General features: G+C 55.0%; 1 protein-coding gene across 1 annotated transcript; it reads right to left on the minus strand.

Annotated features, from left to right (window-relative positions):
- Positions 1-573: 573 nt before the first annotated feature.
- LTF (lactotransferrin) lies at positions 574-20,397 on the minus strand. The gene is made up of 17 exons (XM_084902043.1): positions 20,262-20,397; positions 17,342-17,505; positions 16,274-16,382; positions 15,821-16,003; positions 15,416-15,563; positions 14,485-14,540; positions 13,260-13,438; positions 12,648-12,822; positions 11,458-11,612; positions 10,274-10,364; positions 9,306-9,353; positions 8,095-8,250; positions 7,425-7,566; positions 5,705-5,772; positions 3,645-3,829; positions 2,075-2,264; positions 574-810 (listed from the first exon to the last, which is right to left on the minus strand). Exons 1-17 carry the CDS (start codon positions 20,302-20,304, stop codon positions 776-778), a joined length of 2,127 nt encoding a protein of 708 aa, XP_084758169.1. The 5' UTR covers positions 20,305-20,397; the 3' UTR covers positions 574-775.
- Positions 20,398-22,387: the final 1,990 nt, after the last annotated feature.

Consider the following 22,387-nt stretch of genomic DNA (forward strand, 5'->3'; position numbering starts at 1 on the left):
CACAGCGAGGTGAAGAGAGAAGGCAGGAGCGGCCCGCCCACCCCACGGAGGACAGTGAAGGCGGCCGGCCGCTCAGACCAGTTTGAAGAGGTTGGCTGGGGGAAGGGGTGGGAGGATTAGTGGCTAGAGATTAACCGGAGAAGGAGGGCCAGCAAGGCCAAGGGTTAGAAGTATCCCACCTTTCCCATGATGCCTAGACTTGTACATTTACTATATCTGCTGCTATTTCCTTAGAATACCAGATACTCACCAGTCTTCTTGATAACCAGCTTCTTCCGCTGAACCCTGGATTCCTATTCGCTACTCTCTCTCCCTGCTCTAGAGACACACACATGTACTCACTCCACTCACACGCGCACACACGCGCACACACGTGCACACACTCTCACGCCTGCACACACACACTGAGACGGCCGAGTCAATGTCCAGCCACACGTCCGTGGGGAGGACAGCTTCTGGTCTGGCCTGAGATCCCAGGCCATCTGGCCTCACACCCAAAGCTGCAGGAGAGAGGAGGCTCGGTGCCTGAGGCTCAGCACAAAATCCCAAAAAAGATGAACGATGCTTAATAAGGAATGGAAATCAACAGCATTTCTGGTTTTATTGTTTGCGAAGGAGACCACAGCGAATTGCGGAAATAGGTGTGACTAGCACACTGCCCCTGGGGAAGGAAGAAGAGGCCCCGGGGGTCAGGGGTTGGGCCGGGGAGGGGGCGGGGGCAGCGAGGGCTGCTTGAGCCGAGGCTCTCTGCGGGACTGAGCCACTGTCTTGGGTTTTACCTCCTCAGGAAAGCACAGGCTTCCAGAAGTGCTGTGGACACAACAAGGCAGGAAATTCAGACACTGATTTGTCATCAAGACATCAGTCAAGGCAGGTGCTAAAACAGAGGCTTTCTCCCGCCCTTTCCCACCCCTGTCAGTCATGCTTGCTCTGCTCACATTTCCCCACGGCCCAAGGCAGCCCGTGGCAGCTGAGGCCTCATGAGCCTGGGCCATTCCCTGCTCTGGCCTGATTGACATGACTCCCCCCCCACCACCACCTTGTCTCTAACCGACATAGACGGTTCCCTGACTGCAGGGATGTGCATCCTCTGTATGAACTACTCAGTCACTCATGCACTCATTCATGAGTCACTGTGCTAAGTGCCGAGGTTCAGCCTGGACAGACAGGCCCTGCCCTCGGGGGGGGGGGGGGGTGCAGACTATGCCACTGTGAGCCCGCTGCTTGCATGAACGGCCCTCTTGCTGTGTTTCTCTGAATGCTGCCTAGAAACACCTGCAGCACAGTTCCCCGACCTCGGCTGTTAGAGAGCAGGGTCTCCTCCTTGGCACCAGATTTGCAGCCGGGACTTCTGTGGTGAGGGTTGTCCTATGCTCTTAGCATCCCTGGCTTCTACCCACAGGTACCAGCAGCGGCCCCTCAGTTATGAGAATTAAAAATACCTCCAGGCATTACCAAGTGTCCCCTCAAGGGCAAAATTTCTCAAGTTGAGAGTCACTGATACAGAGATTCTTGGTCCTATCCCCACCCATGGACCCCCACCCCCACCCACCCCATCAGATGCCTCTGATTCTGGATGACCTGGGGCCACAGAGTCTCAGAACCATTCCCCAGAGCCTCACAGTGCTCTGCGGTGTCTTCTTAATGTCTTTAAAGGATTGGGTTATTGTCAGCACATATTTCTGGCTAAATGTTATTTTGAGCATTTGTATTCTCTATTGTTGGTATTTGTGGTAACTGTCTAGACACCAGAATTTGTCCTTTCTCAATACATATGTGTCTATATACATACATATGTATTATATACATACATATATACATACATACACACCCATTTCATTTTTCTGAATAACATGCTCAGTTTCTAAAACTGCATGGCACTCTCAGAATGATAAAATTTAGCATATCATTGCCTGCTTTATTTTAGACTCCATTTCTTTCACCTCATGGATGAGATTGTGATTTCCTGACGCACGGAGACATTCCATTGCCTTAACGTTTGTATACCCATCTCCCCTCCGAGGGTCCTTCCCCCACGCTGGTTTCTGGGAGGTGCCCCCGAGGGCCCACTTACGGGAGCTGGAGCACTGTCTCAGGTTCCCAACGGCCGTGACGTACTCCTCTCCCAAATATTTCTCATACGTCGTTTTGCCTTGAAGTTTGGCCAGACACTCGGTGTTGTCATTGAACAGAAGGTTTTTGGTTTCCGACTGGAACAAGCAAAACGTGCCTGGACAGTCAGGTCCATTTCTTCCAAACTTAGCCTGTGTCAAAGGGCAGACAGCACGTGAGGAGCTGCGTGAGTATCTGCATGAGGGAGACCAAGAGCACCCTTCCCGCCAGGATCAGGCCTGGGACAAAGATGGCCAAAAGGAGCCGAATTCTGGATTCGTCCACTGCCTTGGCCCACGTGTCCCCTGTCCCACGTCTTCCTGCTGCCCAGGCCCCAGGCGACAGATGCACCCAGGGCAGCTCCCAGGCCTTCGGCCTCTCTGATCTCGCCTCCCGCCATCTCTCCTTCCTTCCTGATCTGTGGCCTCTTTTCCTAGAACTTGTGAGGGGTGACTAAGTGACAGCTGAGGGTTTGGGGGATCTGGCAGCATTCTAACCGGCCAGCTCTCCCAGAGAGGCAGTCTGCACTGGACATCATTGCCCCCCCCCAGGGCATTGCTGTGGCAGGGCACTTGGCCTCCCTGGGCCACAGTTTCTCCTCCACGCCCAGACCTCCCACGGGGCTGAGCTGGGACACCGAGCACCTCATCCACCGCAGACCTCTGACCAGCACCATGAGGGCTCCATAGTGCCTCTCATTGTGCCTCTGGGCACCATTTCAGGGCCCCTATCTTTAAAGCGCACCTGGAGATGCGATGGGTTTTTTTTTTTGTTGTTGTTTGTTTGTTTGTTTGTTTTTGTATTTTTACTGATTTCAGAGAGAAAGGGAGAGGGAGAGAGTGAGATACAAACATCAACAATGAGAGAGAATCATTGATTGGCTGCCTCCTGCACACCTCCCACTGGGGATCGAGACTGCAACCTGGCCATGTGCCCTGACCCGGAATCAAACCATGACCTCTTGGTTCATAGGTCAACACCCAACCACTGAGCCACACCGGCTAGGCACCATGTTTTAATACAAAAACTAGGAGTTCTAATAGAGATGGCAGACTCTAAGGACGTGGTAGGATTTCCTTCACACCACTCTCAGAGACGGCCTTAAAGCTACCCAAGTTCTGGGTGAGCCGTTTTTGGAGATGACAAATGCAGTGGCCTGGTCTAGACATTGCTCAGTTGGCCCAGACTCGGGGAGCGTCGAGTAAGCCACTCTACCAATTGTGGGAGGAAGGCTCAGCAGCCACCGCTTTGCCTGAAGAACTGAAGAAGGGACTGAGCCGGGCGGGCAGTGAGCTCAAGGCCAGGGGCAGGAGACTGAGGGCAGAAGTTAGATCGGTCCCAGAGGTCCCGGGACAGTTCTCACTGAGACTCTGGGCAGCCCCGTGGCCTGAAGCAAATACTGTCCCCACCAGCTTCGGGCAGGGGGACTGGAGAGAGGGGCTTGGCATGGGCGGGTGGACCCAGCTCTGCGGTTACCCCACCTGACAGAGCCCATGCGGCTGGGAGAGGGCAGGGGCCCTGGGGGTGCCTACCTGCTGGCTGAGCAGCACCTGCTCCACGTGTTCCACCTTCTCTCTGCGAGATACCACAGCATGATTTGGGGCTTGGGCCAGGAAGCAGCTCCTCGCCTCAGTCACAGGCTTGCGGGTGCCATCGAGGCACAGGAGCTCAAAGTCCTCCAGCCTCAAATTCTTAGCCCAATCTTCAGTGCCCTTTCCTGGGGAAAGAACAAGGTGGCATCAGTCCAAGGGGGCTTCTAGGTGGGTGTCACCATCCACTGGCCTCTTGAAATGTACCCGCTGGGGTTGTGGTGATGTGAAGGGGAGAGAAGAAAGCGTTGTCAAACATGTATTAATGCTGTGTATCAGCCATGAAAAGGCGGGAAGTACGGGTACACATCACAACATGGGTGAGCCTTGAAAGTAGCCGGTCACAAAAGGCCACATATTGTAGGATGAGATCTATGTGAAATGTCCAGAATAAGCCAATCTAGGGAGCCAGAACGTGGATGGGTGCTGCCAGCTCTGAGAGAGAGGGCGGAAGTGACTGCACTGGAGACCACTGACCTGTCCACTCTGAACGGGTGGGTTTATAGTATGTGAATTGTATGTCAATAAAGCTGTTAAATATTGTTTTAAAATATTGTCTATTGATTTCAGAGAGGTAGGGAGAGAGAGATAGAAACATCAATAATGAGAGAGAATTATCAATTGGCTGCCTCCTGCATGTCCCCTACTGGGGATAGAGTCTGCAACCGGGCATATGACCTGACTGGGAATCGAACTGTGATCTGCTGGTTCAAAGGTCAACACTCAACCACTGAGCCATGCTGGCCGGGCAAAGCTGTTAAATTTTTAATTTAATTTAATTTAATAATTTAATTTTTTAGTTTCTAAGAAGAAAACCACCTATCTGTGCCATATTTTCCAGTGAGTCCCAGAAAAAGAACAGCTGGTTTTTGTTCAAGAACAAATTGTTTCCTCTTTCCTTTCATATTCAAATGCTCGTCTAAGGGTTTCTCAAATGCATTTAGTCAGTTCCAATAAAACACAGTTGTAAAACCCTACAGTTTAAAATTAAATCTGACATCTGATCCCTGGAGACCACTTAGATGAATGGTTCATAAATTCTAAATAGAATCTCATGCATGTCTTGTGTACATGCAAATGTGGGTTCATTGTTCAGGCCTCTGCTACTCTCTTGCCATCCCCCTCAAGAAAACACTCCATCCGTGCTCTTGTCTTGGTCCATTTGATGCTGGGTCATTCCAAGTTTACATGTCCGGCCTTGACCCCTCTCCCAGGGGATGTGAGGAGGAAGGAGTGGCTGTGACTGTTGATGTCTGAGAAGGAGGAGGGCAGAAAGCTGGGCAGCTCTTTCTCAGGGGGCGAAATGGCAGGGCACCTGCTGAGCGGGAAGGGTGGGAAGCTGAGTGGGACTGAGGAGATGGGGTGCAGTCTGGAAAATGGTCATTATGCTTTTCATCTCAAGGTCAGGAGAGTGATTATTCAACATCATCTGATAGATTCTCTTCTGGTATCTGCATCTGCCTATGATTTTGTTCCCATTTACTCCCAAGGAATTTCCAGACAGTGACTCATATGGGGCTGAATGAAGGGCCTTGTTTCCTTGTATGAAGGGAAATTTTATTTGCAATGTGGTTTTTTTTTTCCTTTTCTTTCTTTCTTTCTTTCTTTCTTTCTTTTTTTTTTTGTGTGTGTGTGTGTGTGTGTGTGTGCGCGCGCACGTGTGTGTGTGTATGTTTTAGTATTATCAACATTCAGTTTCCATAGGCTGGAACAGGCAGATGGTGTGTTTCTGTGGATGTCTACACAAAGCCAGGAGACATTTGCTACTGAGCATTGGTGGTGTGTGTGTGTGTGTGTGTGTAAAAGAGAGGGGGGGGGGGATAGACAGAAAGAATTGGGGGGTTAAAAATCAATGTGACACCTATAGACATTACCATGTTGCATACCATAGTACAAAATTTCAAAGTTAATCAAAAGTCTAAAAACCTGTACATCTTCCCAGTTGCAAATATGACCAGTAGGAGGCGCTGTGATGCTCCAAAGGGGAAAGGGAAACTGCTTACCATCAGTGTTCTCCAGGACAGTGGCATCTTTCACAAATGCAACGTCCCCCGCATTCTCCGCCATGCACCTACCAGGGTCCAGAAAAGAAACTCATTGCCGGAGAAGAGAAACTATCAGTTTTCATAAATATTTGCTATATACATTTCCAAGTCTGAAACACTGAAGTAAACACAGACAAGATAAAGACAAGTATTTCCAGGAATTTTGTGTTTTGATTGAACACATATGTGTAGCTTCCCACTTCCTAAAGTTCCAATAAAATGATATTTGAGAGATTCTTTTTAAAGTTTTAAGCTTACAGGAGAGAGAGGAGCACAAGGAGAGAAAGAGAGAAGATCATGAGAACAGTTGGGAGTTAGAGAGCAAGCGGCTGAGCAGTAGTTGACCCAGCAGAGCAGTAAACAGCTGTCACCTAAGTTGGACGTGGTAGAAGCCCAGGAAAAAAAGCTGGTGTGCACGGCGAACTCCAGAAAGACTCAACAACTAGAAACACCATTGAACGCGACTGAGAACAGGAGCGGAGAGAGCCTGCCCTCCTCACCCTGGCAGCTCCTCCTCACCCTGGCAGGAGAAGGTTTGTTCACAGGGACATTGAACCTGAACAACGTTATGGACTAGAGAACCAAACCCAGTTGAGGTCAGAGGCCCAACGCTGAAATCGAGGAGTGGAGTGAGAACTATGTCTTGGAAGGTTCATTCGGAGCCGCGTACCTCTCCCAGGCTCCCAAGCAAAATCCGATCACCTCAAAGAAGAGGCCCGTAGGATCTGATACTTAGATGCCCCACAGGGCAATGCCCTACAGTGAGGCCCACACTCGCCAACATGTGGCAGCTGATGCAGAGCTAACAATCAGCTCTGGCGCTTCTCTCTTAAGCAGCCAGAGAGCACTGCCGATTTGGAGAAATGTCAGGAGATATGGAGACCAATGCAATGACACCGGAGGGTATGGAGACAATACAGTAAACGATACTTTTATGTCCTCCCGTCCTTGGAGAGAAGGCTACTGAATTTATACTAAAATGTTCCAAGACCACCTATTGCCCCGTGTGGCTCGCAGATGCGTGATGCCACCTGCTGGTGAAATATATTATTGGAGAATGGAGAGAAGGACTCTGTGCCCTCCAAACCCCTAATATAGTAAGCGCCACTGAGAATCCTCATGAATGGGATTACAAACGGTGGGTTGTGGATCATCAATAAACAACTAATTGGTTATCATTCTGAAAACCTATTTTTTTTGTTATTTTCCACGTCACTAGTGGAGAATAGCGCTGCAATGCTGCTTTTGCTCTTTGCCATCTCTCAGGCCGAAATCAAAGAGAAAAGTGAAATGGGAAACCTGAGGACCTAGCGTGGGGGAGAGAGTGGTGGCTATGAAAGATGACCCTTTCCCACAAACCCGAACTGTAGATAGGATGTAAGATCCCCCGGGCTCTACCCATTTGGCTTTGAGGATGAGGCCACTGAGGGCCACCGAGGTTGACGTTGGCTCCAGGCCACAAGGAGGAGCCCTGCAGAGCTGAGGCCACGCAGCCCAGTGCCAGCCTGCACTTCCGGGGTGGTGAGTGTGTGTGTGTGTGTGTGGGGGGGGGGAAAGCCCATCAGCAGACCCCACGGTAGCCCCTGTCTCTGCTGTGACAGGCCATGTCTGGCCCCTTAGAACGCAGTGCCCAGACGCTGGAGGATGAGGCACAGGCCTCTCTCCTGGGGGCACTCACCGGAAAGCCCCAGCGTAGCCGAAGTATCTCTCGTTGCTGTTGGGGGCACACTTGTTCTGGCCCCCGTCGTCGCCAACGCACAAAGCACAGAGGTTGGAGCTCGGGTCGGCCCCGGGGGCACAGCTCTGACTGAAGAACTCATCTGCGGGAAGGCACCCGGGACGTCAGCTCTTCCTACCTGACTTCACGCCCACGCCTTCACCTCGCAGGGGATGCCGCCCGGGTCAGCCTCATTCTATTGCCCGGGACAGAGAGGGCACGGCCGCTGTCACAAGCAGTGACGTGTCACCACCAATCCAGGGCCCACCGGAAGTTGGGACAGCCTTCAGACTGCAGGCATTGGCAGGAAACCTGCCTGGGGCTGGGGACGAGTCTATGATGGGACCCACAGAGGGTCCCATGGCCACAACCTCGAGCTGGGGACTGCACTTGGCCATGTGCAGAGAAACGGACTGAGAGGCCAGTGTGTTACCTCGGAGTGGGGTGGGCGGGGCAGATGTGCAGAGAACCATTCAACGCATCAGGACTGCGAGGCGGCCACTGGAGAAATTGCTGACACCCATAGAGGCTGTGGGCCTGCAAATCCCCACCGGCTCCTTCCCTGAGGCTCCCGTGGAACCTGCCACGCCCACCCCGGGGTGGCCCGCCCTCCTCCCTCCGCACTCCTTACCAAATTTGCAGGAGCCTGTCTGGTTGACCAGCAGACCCACGGGGATGTTCCAGCCCGCAGTCCTGCCCACAGCGGTGTGGCAGGACTTCTTGCCTTTCAGAGAATTCCAGGTGAGGCCAGCATTTGATTTCTTGACAACCGCCACGGCTCGATACCCTTGGACAGCGGTCGGCAAACTCATTAGTCCACAGAGCCAAACATCAACAGTGCAACGATTGACATTTCTTTGGAGAGCCACATTTTTTAAACTTAAACTTCTTCTAACGCCACTTCTTCAACATAGACTCGCCCAGGCCGTGGTATTTTGTGGAAGAGCCACACTCAAGGGGCCAAAGAGCCGCATGTGGCTGGCGAGCCGCAGTTTGGATGACAGAAGAACAAGTCTTAATCTCCAGGGGCCTGGCAGATGGACGCTGGTGCAGCTGTCTGCACCTCAGGCCAAAGCTGGTCAAGAAGCATCATCAGCAGTGCTTCCTCCCCGCCCCTCCCCTCAGGTACCACATTGTTAGGTGGACCTCAGAGCCTCACGCTGCTGTCCTTTGGGCTATGAAATGAGATAGTAAGAATTCTTTCAGTGATTGCTGGGGACCACCCTAGACCAACCACACCCTGCCCCTGAGTTATAAACTAGAAATTCACCTTTAAATTGGAGCTCCTAACGCCACAAACACTGAACGTCTAGCGTGACCCCAATGGTACATAAATCACCAGCTGTAATACGCACTGGGCCAGAGCGATGGCGGCCACCAGGCTAAGTGCTGTCAGTTCTCCCGCCGCGGTGCACCTGACAGGCTTCCACTGTGGGCAGCGCACAGCTCTTCCGAAGCTGAGCCAGCACCAGCTCTGGCGGGCAGGTGGGGCTGGTGCGCAGAGCAGGGCGTTAACACAAGGGATGGGAGCTGCCACAGCATCAGTGTCTGGGCCTCTGAGTGAGATCAGGAGACTCTCAGAGCCACTGTTTCCGCATCCACAGTAGATGGGGACGGAGCACCGCTCCTGCCACGTGGCCAGGACGCAAAGAGAAACCCTGCAAGGTCTCCGCCGAGTGCAAAGGTCAATCTAACATCCATGTAATTATCTGCGGATTACTTGCGTCTTCATAAGAACTTTGGCTGCATCTCTTTCTGTGAGTTTTTTTAAAGTTCCTGCCTCCTCTTCCTCCAGCACCAAGAACTTACCCTGGACCCTGAAAATGACCAATTCCAACTCACCTTCCACTGGTCTATTCACACAGTCCTGGTTACTGCTCTCTTCGGATTCTGAAAGAGGAAAGACAAGCAAAATGTCGTGAAATGCTCTGATTCATTGAGAAGTCGCAAACTTTTAAATCTCAACAGAGCAGACTTGAATGCGAAGAGACTGTCCCAGCAGCTCCAGGCAGCACAGCTGCACACATGTGTCCACCACAGACACAGACTAGAATTTCCCGAGCAGAGCTGTTCACAGGTGCCACCACCTGGGAATGACCCAGAGGGATAAGTAACGGCGGGCAAGCCACACCGTAGACAACTGTGCAGGACTGAATAATCCACACCGCGCACCACAGGAGGAATCGCACAAGTATAACCCTGAGCAAGCGTGCGCTGTGCGGCTCCTTCTACATAAAGTTCAAAAATAAACAGAACTGATCTGTATCCTTTCAGGAGTTAGGGGGCTGGTGACGGGAGGACACACAGGGACTTGTGAACCTTGCTGTGTCTTGATCTGGCACTAGCGCCAGGGGATGCACCTGTGTGAAATGCCATGGGGTTGTACACTTATGTGCACTTTTCTGCATGCATATTATACTTTCCTGAAATATTTCCAAAAATTAAGAAGAGAAGCAATTGCCCTACATGCAAGTACGTGCTCTTAATATTGTCTCTTTTCTGTGATGTTCCTGTAAGTTTGCTGTTAAAATACATTAAACTAACGTTTTTATATATATATTTCAGAGAGGAAGGGAGAGGGAGAGAGAGAAACATTAATGACGAGAGAATCATGAATTGGCTGCCTCCTACACCCCCCACCCCCTCTTACTGTGGATCCAGCCCAAAACCCAGGCATGTGCCCTGACGGGGAATTGAACCAGGAGTCAGTGTCTCCACCTGGACCCACTGAGTGGGGCGGCTCCTCTGTGCCCCCAGCCCATGGCCCAGGGGGAATACACTGGAGAGGACACCCCCACGCACACACTTACTTTGGCTCTCTGCCAGCACAGGCGCCAAACCGCATTTGCCCGCGATGTAGATGAATCCTCCGTCCAAGCTCATGGCGTCAGCGTCTCCTTTCTGCAAAGACAAGCGGCTCTGGGGCCTCAGCCTGGCTTGACCGCTCTCTGAGAGAACGGCTTGATGTCAGCTGTCCCAGGAAAGCAGCAGGAAGAGGCGGGAGTGTTCGAACCCAGCACCCAAAGGGAACGCCGTGAGCGCTGCTGACCCTCAGCCAGCCACGGGCCTTTCCTGCTGTCACTTCCACCGGAAAGAGCCTAACCAGACCGCACTCCTCCTCCATCCCCTGAACAAACCCTCTGGGCCCTGGGGTGCCCTTGGGACACCCTCCTGCACAGCCTCACTCCCTCCGGAGACAGATGGGACCATGACTACACTCCAGGGGCTGCACCGAACATGATGGACAAATGAGCTGCGATTGCTAATTATATCGGCTCCTGGCAGGAGGAATGCGCGCGGGCCAGGGGAGTCATCGGGAGTCCCAGGCGCTCTCTTTGGCCCAGTAATAATTTGCTTACGACAATATTAAAAGTAACTGGAGACGTCTATGAAGGTTTCTACTCAAGGAAAGGCATCACGGGGTTATTGGTAATAACAAAAGAAGGGGACAGAGAGGAATAGAGTCACGACCAAGCCACATCCCCCTAAGAGATACCCTGAAATCATTTTTTCAGAGTGTTTTCAAGGACTATGTGGTCACGCACCGTGGCCGTGATAAACCGTTAAGTGAAAAGGACAGGTGGGAGCCGCTGCTGTGGCGGGCCTAGGCAGCGAGGCCCCTGGAAGTGCTGCGTGGGAAATACTCCAACCTCAGCGGTGGTGTCTCTCTGGGTGAGTCCCAGCTGGCTTTTCTTTAATTACTTTACATCACAGCTCCCTGTCTCTCCCCAAACTACCTGCAATGATCGTGCGTTGTTCTTGTCATCAGACAAGTGGCAACCCCACAACCTACAGTTTTCTGACAGAAAGCTGTGCCTGTTTGCACTCTGTGCGCTGGGCCAGAGGAGACTCCCCCGCCGGCCCCCGCCCCGCCTACCTCACCACAGTGCCCCTTAGCGCCCAACCACTTCCAAGCGGATGCCCAGGACCGGGGAATCCCCCGGAGCCCGCTGCCCCACCGCAGGCCCGCAGGCTGGCCAGCGGCAGCCCCTACCAGGACCAGGGCGATGCAGTCCTCGGTGGTGGCGGCGGTGGCACAGGTCACCGCCCCGGTGCTCTGGCTGCTCCACTGCTGGCACTTGCGCTGCTCCTCGGGGCCCACGGCGCACCACACCACCCGTGTGCGCCGTGCCTCCACCTCGGCCGCCGCTGCCCGGAGGGACACAGCATCAACAGGGGCACGGCGCCTGGCTAAGGACACCCCCCGCTGCCAACCTCCAGGGGCCCGGGCTCCACTCTGAGCACCCTTCCCGCTGGGCCTTCCCGTGGGTGTGGACCAATCCTGCTTCCAGGTGGCAGAGTCTCCGGGCATCTGTCTCGCCCGCTCCCCGGTCAGCGCCCAGCCCCTTCCGGGGCGGGTGCCCTCCTCACTGTTTCTCAGTCCCATTCCTCTCCTGGCCTCTAACCCACCCTTGACCCCTTAGTGTGACGACTTTCCTAATATCTCAGTCCCACAGGATAAGCTCCCCAGAGATGGCCTAGGGCAGTGGTCGGCAAACCCGTTAGTCCGCAGAGCCAAATATCAACAGGACAACGATTGAAATTTCTTCGGAGAGCCACATTTTTAAAACATAAACTTCTTCTAATGCCACTTCTTCAACATAGACTCGCCCAGGCCGTGGTGTTTTGTGGAAGAGTCACACTCAGGGGGCCAAAGAGCGGCATGTAGCTCGTGAGCCGCAGTTTGCTGACCACGGGCCTAGGGGACCCTGAACCCAGCTCTGACCGCCCCTAAGGCTGGCAGCTGCCTCTGGGTTCACCCAGACTCCACGCCACGCCCCCATGCCTGAGCAGGCCCACTAGGGTCTCCCGAGCCAGGCCCAGAGCCCACGCCCAGGGCAGCGTGCGCCAGGCCTCCGGCTTCACCCCAGGGGGCCCCGGCTCTCTCGGCCCACATTCCGTGTGCTCACCCCATAGGAGGCAGCCTGACTTTTCTGCCAGGGCTGGGGAGGGTGCCATGCACAGGGACACGTGGCAGCATTAATCACGGCTGACACGTGCTGTCGGAGTCACTCCCGCACATCCAAATGCCCTCACTCGGTTGGCAGAGACCCCGGTGGCTGGGACATGGGGAAGTGGCCACTGGAGGGCGGGGCCCCGCTGCCTGGGCTCCAGGGGGTGTGACGGGCTCTCCCCGGGGTCTCAGCTGTGGCTCCCCGACCGCACCAGCCAGCCCTCACTCACTTTCCTTCAGGCCCCTGATGGCAGTGACGTAGTTGGAACCGAGGTACAGCCCAGCGTCTACCTTCGAGGGGATCCTCGAAAACCCTAGTGCGTTATCTTTGAACAGCAGGTCCTTCTGCCCGGGAGGGGAGCTGAAGAGCTGGAATGCCGACGACTTGCCTTTGCCAAACTTCTCCTAATTAAGGACAAAACAGAACTGATGGTGTCGTGGTAAATAAGGAAGAAACAAAACCACAACGGTGAAAGAGAGTATCTGGGACTTGGGGGTGGTTCTGAGAGCGGGAAGCTTGGTTTCCTCCCTCCTGTAAGGGGCTCAGGCCATTTCTGAGACACAGCTCAGACACGGCTTATTCTTTAGGGTGCTGCTGGGGTCCAAGCACCTTGGGGTCCTGAGAATGTTGCATTGTCCTCCCAGCTTCGCCCATGAGACACTGTTGGTCAGCAATGCTAGAGGGGCTCCGTAGCTTCTGCTGTCCAGAGGACAGCCTAGGCAAGCAGCCCGATGGACCAGGACACGCCTGGCCAGGGAGGCTACAGAGGGGCTTCTAGAAGGGAAGGAAGTGAGGGGAGGAAGGAGCCTCTGGCAGGTGGGAGGGCTAGGAGTGTGGCTACCTGTGCCTTCTTGAGAAGCCTCCAGATGGAGTCCTCCTTGCCATTCTCACTCCGGGCCACAACAGCGTGAGAAGGCACCTGGGCCAGGGAGCACTCCTTGAAGTCATCCACTGACTTGCGGGTGTTGTCCAGGCAGAGCAGCTCATACTGGTCTCTCTCAGCCTTGTCTGGCAGGTTCTCTGGGGAAAGAGGGGAGGAGGGGGTTGGAGGACCCAGAGGAGCAGCCTACACCAGGCAGAATCATGAGCTCGAATTCCTCTCCCCCCATGGAATCTTACACGGTTGACAAAATTAGGGGCTCTGAAAGAAAGACAGTGGATTGCTCTAGATTCTAGAGTCCAGAGCACTCAGAAAGGTAAAGACAGCACCCAGCAAGCCTTAGGGCTCAGCCCAGTGATGCTCTGAGTAGATCACATGGGCCGTGTGGTGCTGGTGAGCCAAGGAAGCAGAGCCAGACATCATCTGTTTTTATGGCAACCCCACCTACAAAAGGGTCACGTGATGGAGACAAACCAAGGGACCAGCCAGGGGGGTGCTGACTTACCCACATCTCTAGAAAGAATAAGAATGGATGGAATGTGGTGGGCCTGTCTCTGGAGGTGCTGGTGAGTGTGATGGGCCTATCTCCTGAGGTCGTGGGTGAGTGTGGTGGGTCTGTCTTGGGAGATCTTGCAGAGAATGTCATGGGTCTGTCCCCAGTGGTTCTGGGTAGAATGTGTCATTTGTGCATACCCAGCTACTGTGCTTCAGTGCGGGCTCCCTCAGGAAGACTCTAACAAGACAGTAAGAGGGCACACATAAAGAAATGAGTCGTGGAACTCTCTATGTTGAAGGGAAGGACAGGATGACCCAGGATAAGAAACAAAAAAGTGTGCCAGGAATTGAGGAATCTAATTAGCTCAGTGTTTAGAATAATATATATATAAAAGGCTAATATGCAAAGTGTCAGAAGACCTCAAGTTCAATTGCTCGCTATGACGTGCACTGGCCACCAGGGGGTGACATGAAACATGACATGCAACCAGCAGCTGCGGGGCACTGAGGGAGCAAGGAAAGGAAGAGGCAAGGTGGGGAGGGTGGGAGTGTGGGAGGCAGGGAACCTGAGCAGCCCTGATCGCAGGCCAGGCCTAAGGACTCTACCCGTGTAGAAATTTCGTGCACCGGGCCTCTAGTGATAAGATAAAAGAAAAGGAGGCAGCCCTGTAGCTCCTCTCTCTGCTCTTACCGAACAGTGTACTGTCCTTGACAAACGCCACGTCTCCAACCCCATCCTTCAGACACCTGTGAAATGAGAAGGTGCAGGGGCGTCAGCCTGGAGCAGGGCTTTCTCCATGGGTGCTGCTCCTCGGAGGGCAGGGCTTGGGGGCTTTGGGACACCCCAAATGAGAAGGCAGCAGGAGCCCTCTCCAGGTAGAATCGGAGGAGGAAGGACTCAGCTGCTGACCAGAAGCCCCCACCGTTTGCCTTAAGAACTGAAAGGGAGCAGAAACCAGTTTGGGTCAGTGGAGAGAGCGTCGGACTGCGGATTTGATTCCGGTCAAGGGCATGTACCTTGGTTGCAGGCACATCTCCAGTGCAGGAGGCAGCTGATTGATGTTTCTCTCTCATCGATGTTTCTAACTCTCTATCCCTCTCTATTTCTCTTTGTAAAAAAAAAAAATCAATAATATATATATGTATTTCTACATAAAAGAGAAGTTTGAAGCCTCTACACCAGAGGGCAAAGTCTCAGTGTCCTTGGCCATGGGGTTGGTTCTTTCTCCCAAGACTGATGGCCAAGTGAGCCCTGGCCGGTCAAGAGGCAGGGAGGCCTCCCTCTGCAAAGCTGCCTGAGTCCCAGAGGCGAGGGGGGAGGGCAATGTCAGCCCCAGCCTGGGGGCAGAAAGGCACAGGGGGTCCACTGGGCAGAGCTCGCTGTCTGCAAGTTTGTGGGGGAGGGGGAAGGGGGTCCCATGTAGGATAGAACAACATCAGCCTGGACAGCCCGCCATCCTGGACTGGCTGCTGTCTCTGATAACACTCCTTCAGCCTGTCCCGCACCTCCTCCCCATCCCCCACGGGCAGGCTGAGCTCTCCCCGGGGCCGCAGAGAAGGGCTGCTGGCCTGCGGACCTGTGGCACTCGGGCCACTGGGGAGAAGAGGTCGGTCTCACTCACTTGAAGGCCCCGGAATAGCCAAAGTAGGGCTCCTGGGAGGAGCAGGCACATTTGTTCTCCCCTGTCCCCGCACACAGGCTGCACAGGTTGGGGTACCGGGTCCCGTCCGCGCAGGGCACACAGCTGGCCGAGAAGAAGCTGGCCACGGCTGTGGACACAGAGAAACGGACCAGTGTGTGAGGCAGCCCTGGCCACAGCCAGCCTCCCTCCCGCATGCTCCCCCCCCCCCCACCTGTGTTGTGAGGTTCAAGTTCAGACACCAGCTCCCCGGGGCAGCCGGGGCAGCGAACCCGCCAGGTTAACCTTGGAGTCACCTGCACGTCACCCGTGTGGTCCCACAGCGGCTGTGTGTGAGCCGCATAGAGACCCCTCCCTGCCTGCCATCACCCAGCCCCGCCGACTCACCTTCCTGAAGGGGCGTGGGGGGCCCTTCCCAGTTCAGGAACGGACGAAGCGCGCCCATGGGGACGTTCCAGCCGGCGGACCTGTTCAGGCCGGTGTGGCAGGACTTCACGCCTCGCAGCTGGTTCAGCTGGAAGTTGCTGCCCTTCTTGGCCACGGCCACGGCGTAATAGTGGGTCTGGGGCTCTGCGGAGGGCCGGGGGGGATGGAAAGCTCATGGCCAGGACCCAAGGGAGAGGAGCCCCTGGGGGGAGGGGCCTGGAGCTGCCCAGAGCCTGTCCTGACCCCCAGGGAACAACCGGTGTCCTCCGCAGTGGGTGACCTCTGGCTCCAAGCACCGGGGTCTCTGTGCCTTCAAGTGTGATGCCGTCCGAGACCCCACCTAGGGGTCTGACTCCACAGAGCCCAGGGCCAAGGCCAAGGCCACCCCAGCTCGGGGCTCCAGGGGGAACTCACTGTCTTCCGTCCCGTAGACCTCGGCGGCTACAAGCCGCAGTCTGTAGGGCTCCAGGCCGGCCTCAAACACTAGCCCGCCGTCCAGGGTCACAGCGTCCGCCTTGTTTTCCTGAAAGCAAAGCGGCCAGGCCGGCTTCAGGAGCGAACCCGCCCTAACGCTGGCAAGGGGGTCGCAGGACGTCAGAAGGTTCTGGGGCTGGAAGGACCTTCCGAAGGGTCAGTGTTGACCATGTCCGCTCACATCCAGGGACAGGGGGCACGAGCCGAGGGGCCCTCTTTTTGGGACAAACGGGCACCAGCCCAACTGCTTTCACCCTTGGAGGCTGGCTCGCTGCCTCTCTCTCAGGTGCCCACCCCCCTGTACAGGGCGAGGCAAACGTAGGTGTGCAGATGTGGGTACACAAGACAGAGTTTATTCTTGTGTTATTATTTCTTAATGGTTGGGTTCTTTTCCATACAAACAACTGTAAACCCACGTTTGCCGCACGCACCCTGCAGAACTCTGGCGAGCACGCCCCTCTCAGTAGTTTATAACTTTGAATTAAAAGAAGAGACACAAAAACAGTTTATGTTGCGATCCCAGGTTCCCCACACACATGGTCTCTCCGCTTTAGGAGGCTGATCTCTGCATTCAAAATAGTGCCCTGTCCAGAGAGAGGCCCGCGCCCCGCTGACAAGCGCCCAGGGAGAAAAGCAGAGGGGGGAGGGGAGAGCACAGGCTTTCATATTATTCCATGCTTTTCCCTCCTCTCCTTTCCCCTCCCCTCCCCACTCTTCCCCTCCCATCCCCTCCCCTTCTTTACCCTCTCCTCCCATTCCCTTCCATCAATTTGTTTTTTTACAGAGCGGAAGGGAGAGAGATAGTTAGAAACATTGATGAGAGAGAAACATCAACCAACTGCCTCCTGCACACCCGCTACTGGGGATGTGCCTGCAACCAAGGTACATGCCCTTGACCGGAATGGAACCGGGGACCCTTCAGTCCACAAGCCGAGGCTCTATCCCTTGAGCCAAACCGGTTTCGCCCTTCCATCATTTGGTCTTGCCCAGCATATGGCGCTGACTTACCGCGATGGCCTGGATGCATCCCGTGTAGGAGGTTTGCTTTACGCAGGAGACGGAGGGCCCGCCCACTTTTCTCAGATTCCGCTGCAACGAGGAGCATTTTGCAGCCTCGGCCGGTGAGATGGTGCACCATCGAACGCCCCTCCTGCGGGCGGCCAGACACAGTCCTGGGAGAAAGGCCAAGGGGTAAGGGTTCAGCCACTGCCCCCGGAAGAGACTGCCTTACCCTCCCACGGACTTTTCCAGACTCCGCCGCCTCTCCCCGCTTCGCCCCTTCTCCCTCCACTGTGCCTCTAAGGCAGGCCTCTCGCCTCTCGTGGAGGTGTCTTCCTGGCCTAGTGAGCGCGCTGCCCTGGCCAGAGGGCTGGTGCTCGGTGAACTCCAGGAGACCTGCAGCGGCTCTGGGTTCTTTCCTTCCTGTGACTGACGCGTTTCCCACCCTGGAGAAGGGAAGGTGATCCCTCGCATGGGTTGATGGGGCTCTCCCACCGGCCTGGCCCCACTTGCACTTGTGAGGAAACTGGCTCTTGAGGAGGCTGAGTGGCCGGCTGCTCAGCAGTGGCAACTCCAGCCTAAATCCGGGTTCCTCTCGTCTAGAGTGTCGAGTCTATAAGCATCTCCCCAAGGGATGCCAAGGGAGCCCAGGACAAGACACCTGACTCCCGGGCAGTAGCTGCAGTAAGTGGTGGACCAAATGGGTGGGGTGCCCCTAGCGAGACTGCTTCCCCTGCCCAGCCTGCCGCTGGGGCTACCATCTGTACAGCTGGGGAGAAGGCTGCACCAGGTACCTCACAGCCCTGACAAGCCACACAGGTCCCTGGCCGGGTAGCTCAGTTGGTTAGAGCGTTGGCCCGATAAATTCCCCAGAGAAATGAAAACAGATGTCCACAGAAAGACTCCGGCATGAATATTCAAAGCAGCATTATTCAGAAGAGCCAAAAGGTGAAAACAACATGGACGTCCACATCCACGCAATGGAATTGGCAATAAAAAGGAATGACTGAGCCTGAACCAGTTTGGCCCAGTGGATAGAGCGTCGGCCTGCAGACAGAAGGGTCTCAGCGGTTCGATTCCAGTCAAGGGCATGTACCTTGGTTATGGTCACATCCCCAGTGGGGTGTGTGCAGGAGGCAGCTGATGTTTCTAACTCTCTATCCCTCTCCCCTCCTCTCTATAAAATAAATAAATAAATAAAATATATTTATTTATTTTTTTTAAAGGAATAACTGATGGGCACAATATCAATGCACCTCGTTTATGCTATGTGGAAGGTCCCAGACACAGGAGACCACATAGTGTATGATGTCACGCCTATGCACCGTCCAGAAAAGGCAAACGCATAGAAACAGAACGTAGACTAGTGGCCGCCTGACACAGGGGTGGGAATGAGGATGGACGGTCATGAGGAAGGGGGTGCAAATGTGCTCATCGGGTTTACAGCGATGGCTCCCCCACTTGGCAGCTCTGCTGAAAATCACCGGCATAGAATTCCGTGCGATGTAAAACGCACCCAGGAAAGCTGTTAGACACACAAACACCTGGCTGTGTAAGCCCTTCCCCTTTGGATGTGCCCCGTGCCTCCTCCACTCGTGGGCCAACCCGGCACAGCCAACCCCGAGGTGTCTGAGGCACCCGGGAGGGTGTGTAGGAGACTGGGGCTTCCAGGGCTCAGGGCCAAAACAATCGAAGATTCCAGTAACAGTGGGTGCAGCTCTGCGCCAAAGCCTGGCCCATGGCCCATGGCCACATCCGGGAAAGCAAGGCTTCCTGCCTCTTGGCCTCTCCAGGCCCTCCTCTCCCCCCATACACGCCCCCCTCCACCGTCCGCCCCCAGCAGGCCCCAGGTCAGGGAGCAGAAGGAAGATGGTTGGTCCTGGCCCGGCCCAGTCCTGCCTGAGAGAAGAGAGGGGTGCCTAGCACTCAGGGGAAGGAGTGTGGAGAAGGGGACCAGCAGGCAGGGACTGGGGCACCGTGCTCCCTAGGCTGGGGACATAAGTTCACTGCTGCTCTCTAATGACACCCCCCCCCCCCCCACCCAGCAGATGTCCCAGAGGGTGCTGCACTGGGCTGGCATGGGACTGGGGGACTTCCCCCCTGACTCCCCACCCCCCACTCACAGCCTCCGCGCTGCCAATCAGGGTCCTTTCTGCTGCTGCCGGGAGCCTCCCCTTCACCGAGGAAGCCCCGCCCCTCAGACACGACATTACTAATGTCCATCACTGGCCTGTGCCGTCAGAGCGCCCAGAAATTGCTTCAGATGTGTGGGTACAGAACTCACAATTGTTTCATTTCTTCTATGTCGTCCCTTCTAGCCTGGGCACCTCTGAAACCAGAAATCTCTCTCTCTCTGCCCTCTGAGAAAGGTCTCCTCGGGAGGTCTGGCCACCACCCCCGACCCCGATGTGGGGAGGTGCCTGCCACTGCGCAGCTGGCGCCCTGCTGCTGCCCCTCACAGCTGTGTGGGAAGAAACTGATGCTCAGAAAGGCTCTGCCTTGCCCGAGTCAGCACAGGCCTTGCAGGAGATGCGATCTTGAGCCCTAGGTCTGCTGTGTGTCTTGGGCAAGTCACTCATCCTCTCTGAGTCTCCTTTGCCTCCCACATAAACCTTGGGTACCAAAGGTCCTGGTAGGACAAAATTGGGGGGGGGGGGTGTCCGGGAAGACCCCTCCCAGCAGACTTCCTGGAGGAGGCTGCCCCAGGCTGGCGTGGAACTGGGGAAGCTCTGAGTAGAAGTGCTGGCTCCAGCTCCTCCCCAAGGAGCCGCACCCCCAGCGACTGCAGGCTCTGGGTGCCAACCCCGCAGGATGCAGGGACCAGGGCAACCACCTGGGGGTGCACAGTGACGGGGGTTCCCACCTCCTGGGGTACAGAGACCAGGATGCCCACTCGGTGGGGCTCGCCCCCTCAGGACCCTGCACTCACCGAGGGCCAGGAGGGACAGCAGGGCAGAGAAGACGAGCTTCATGCTGGGATCTTGAGGCAGCTCCAGCAAAGGCTCTGCCACCTGCGCCTGCTCTGCAGCCCTTTATGTAGGGCTTGCTGACATCCTGGACGCCCCACCCCCCACCAAGTTCCTGGAGGCTGAGAAACCCAGGAGGGGAGGGGACAAAAGGGGGGCAAGGGAGGAGGAGAGAAGCCTGGGCAGTGCTTGGCACCAGGAGAGGGAGGCAGCCCAGCCCACTGCCACCTGGCACGTGTGCCCTGGTGCTGCCTCCCGTTGGTGTTCTTTCCTCCCCTGGGGAGTCGCAGCCCCTGAGTTTGGTCGTCCCTCTGGTCTCAGTGCCTCCTAGAGGGTGGGACACAGATCCGGGGTCCCAAGGTGAGCATTTGTGGATCATCTTGACGGTGACACAGACCCACCAAGTCTTTGTGGCTCTCCAGGAAGCTCTGGGGCCGCCACCCTGGCTAGGAGCCGGCCACAGAGAGTGGGTCTGATCCGGGACCCTGCTCTCCAGGCACGGAGGGGGGCCGAGGTTTGGCCCTGGAATCACCAGCTGGGTTTGGGGTGACAGGTCCGGGGTCTCTCACTGTTTGGAAACACAGTATTGAAACACTAAGGACGGCTTTCATCAACAAATGCAATAACTCTTTCAAAAACAGTGAAGAAATATAAAATTGACTAATGCTCAGGAGCGCCGAAGCACTTTTGTACCTAAATTAGCAGCTCCACTCTGCCAATCCATGATCATAGAAGAACTAAGAAATGTCGCAACCCATGTCTCTCTCTCTGAGTGCAAATTAGGAAAAGGATGGTTTGGGAGGTCAGAGGCTTCCAGACCCTCTTAAGTTTGGCACAGCCTTGGCGGGAACACAGATCGCCTGGGGCCACAACCAAGAGGCTGAACCCAAGGTGTGCCCTGGCAGCAGGATGGGACTGGCAACAGGACAGACTTTCTGTTGTGTCTGCAGGAGATGGCCCGGCCCCAGGCCAGGCGTGTGCTCAGCTAGACACACTCAGGCCCATCTTCAGAGGAAGCAGATGAAGGGTAGGTATGCCCAGAAAATGAAGTGCAAACCATCTATTATTAACATTCATTCATTCATTCATTCATGCCAGAATTGGTGGGGGCCAAGAGGGACACAGAAGAGGGGTTCATCTTTGCCATCAGGAGCACATGGCACAAGGGGACACAGGTAGACACTCCTATCAGGCCACCGGGGAAAAGCAAGGCAGGTGGGACCCTGAGGAGGAAAGACCAGCCAGTTCCCATCATGAGGGTTCCAGAAGAGTTTGAAGAAGAGCCTTTGAGCCCTAACCGGTTTGGCTCAGTGGATAGAGTGTTGGCCTGCCAAGTCAAGGCTCCCAGTTTTGATTTCGGTCAAGGGCGTGTACCTTGGTTGCAGGCACATCCCCAGTAGATGGTGTGCAGGAGGCAGCTGATCAATGTTTCTCTCTCATTGATGTTTCTAACTCTTTATCCCTCTCCCTTCCTCTCTGTAAAAAATATAAATTAAAAAAAAAAGAAGAAGAAGAAGAGACTTTGACCTGGCTGCCTGCAGGAAGGAGTAGGTTTCTACAGAAAGAGTATTCAGGCAGAGGAAATAGCCAAGCAAAGGCTCAGAGCACAGATTCAAGGCATGAGGGACAAGCAAAGGTCACACTCAGCTCTCTGGCCCAGAACTCTTGCGGGAAAGATTAACATCATTTCCTCTACTGCTCTGAGCTCCTTCTCGTCTAGCCTGGACGGCTCCTCATGCAGATCCTACGGTCACCTAAATGCAAATAGGACTCATCCACTTCCTCCAGCTCTGTATCTTCTCTCATATTCCTACCACTTTCCAGCAGACCCATCAAATGAAGAGCCTCAGGGTCATCCTCAAGTCCTCTGCCCAGCTGGTTCTGTGTGTGTGATGGGCACTTGATGGTCAACCTTGGAAGAACAAACGAATGTGTGAGGAGGAAGAGGGATAGGAAGTAGCAAAGGCTCCTCCTTGCTACAGGTCAAGTTTGAAAAACAGTGAGGCCCGGGCTGGCTAGGCCAGTCTTCCCAGAGCCTGTTCAAGCAGGAGCTGGACCAGATCTTGAAGAGCCTTTATGGAGGTAGAAT

This window comes from Pipistrellus hanaki (genome assembly GCF_964339955.1).
Source record: "Pipistrellus hanaki genome assembly, chromosome: 13".
NCBI lineage: Eukaryota > Metazoa > Chordata > Mammalia > Chiroptera > Vespertilionidae > Pipistrellus > Pipistrellus hanaki.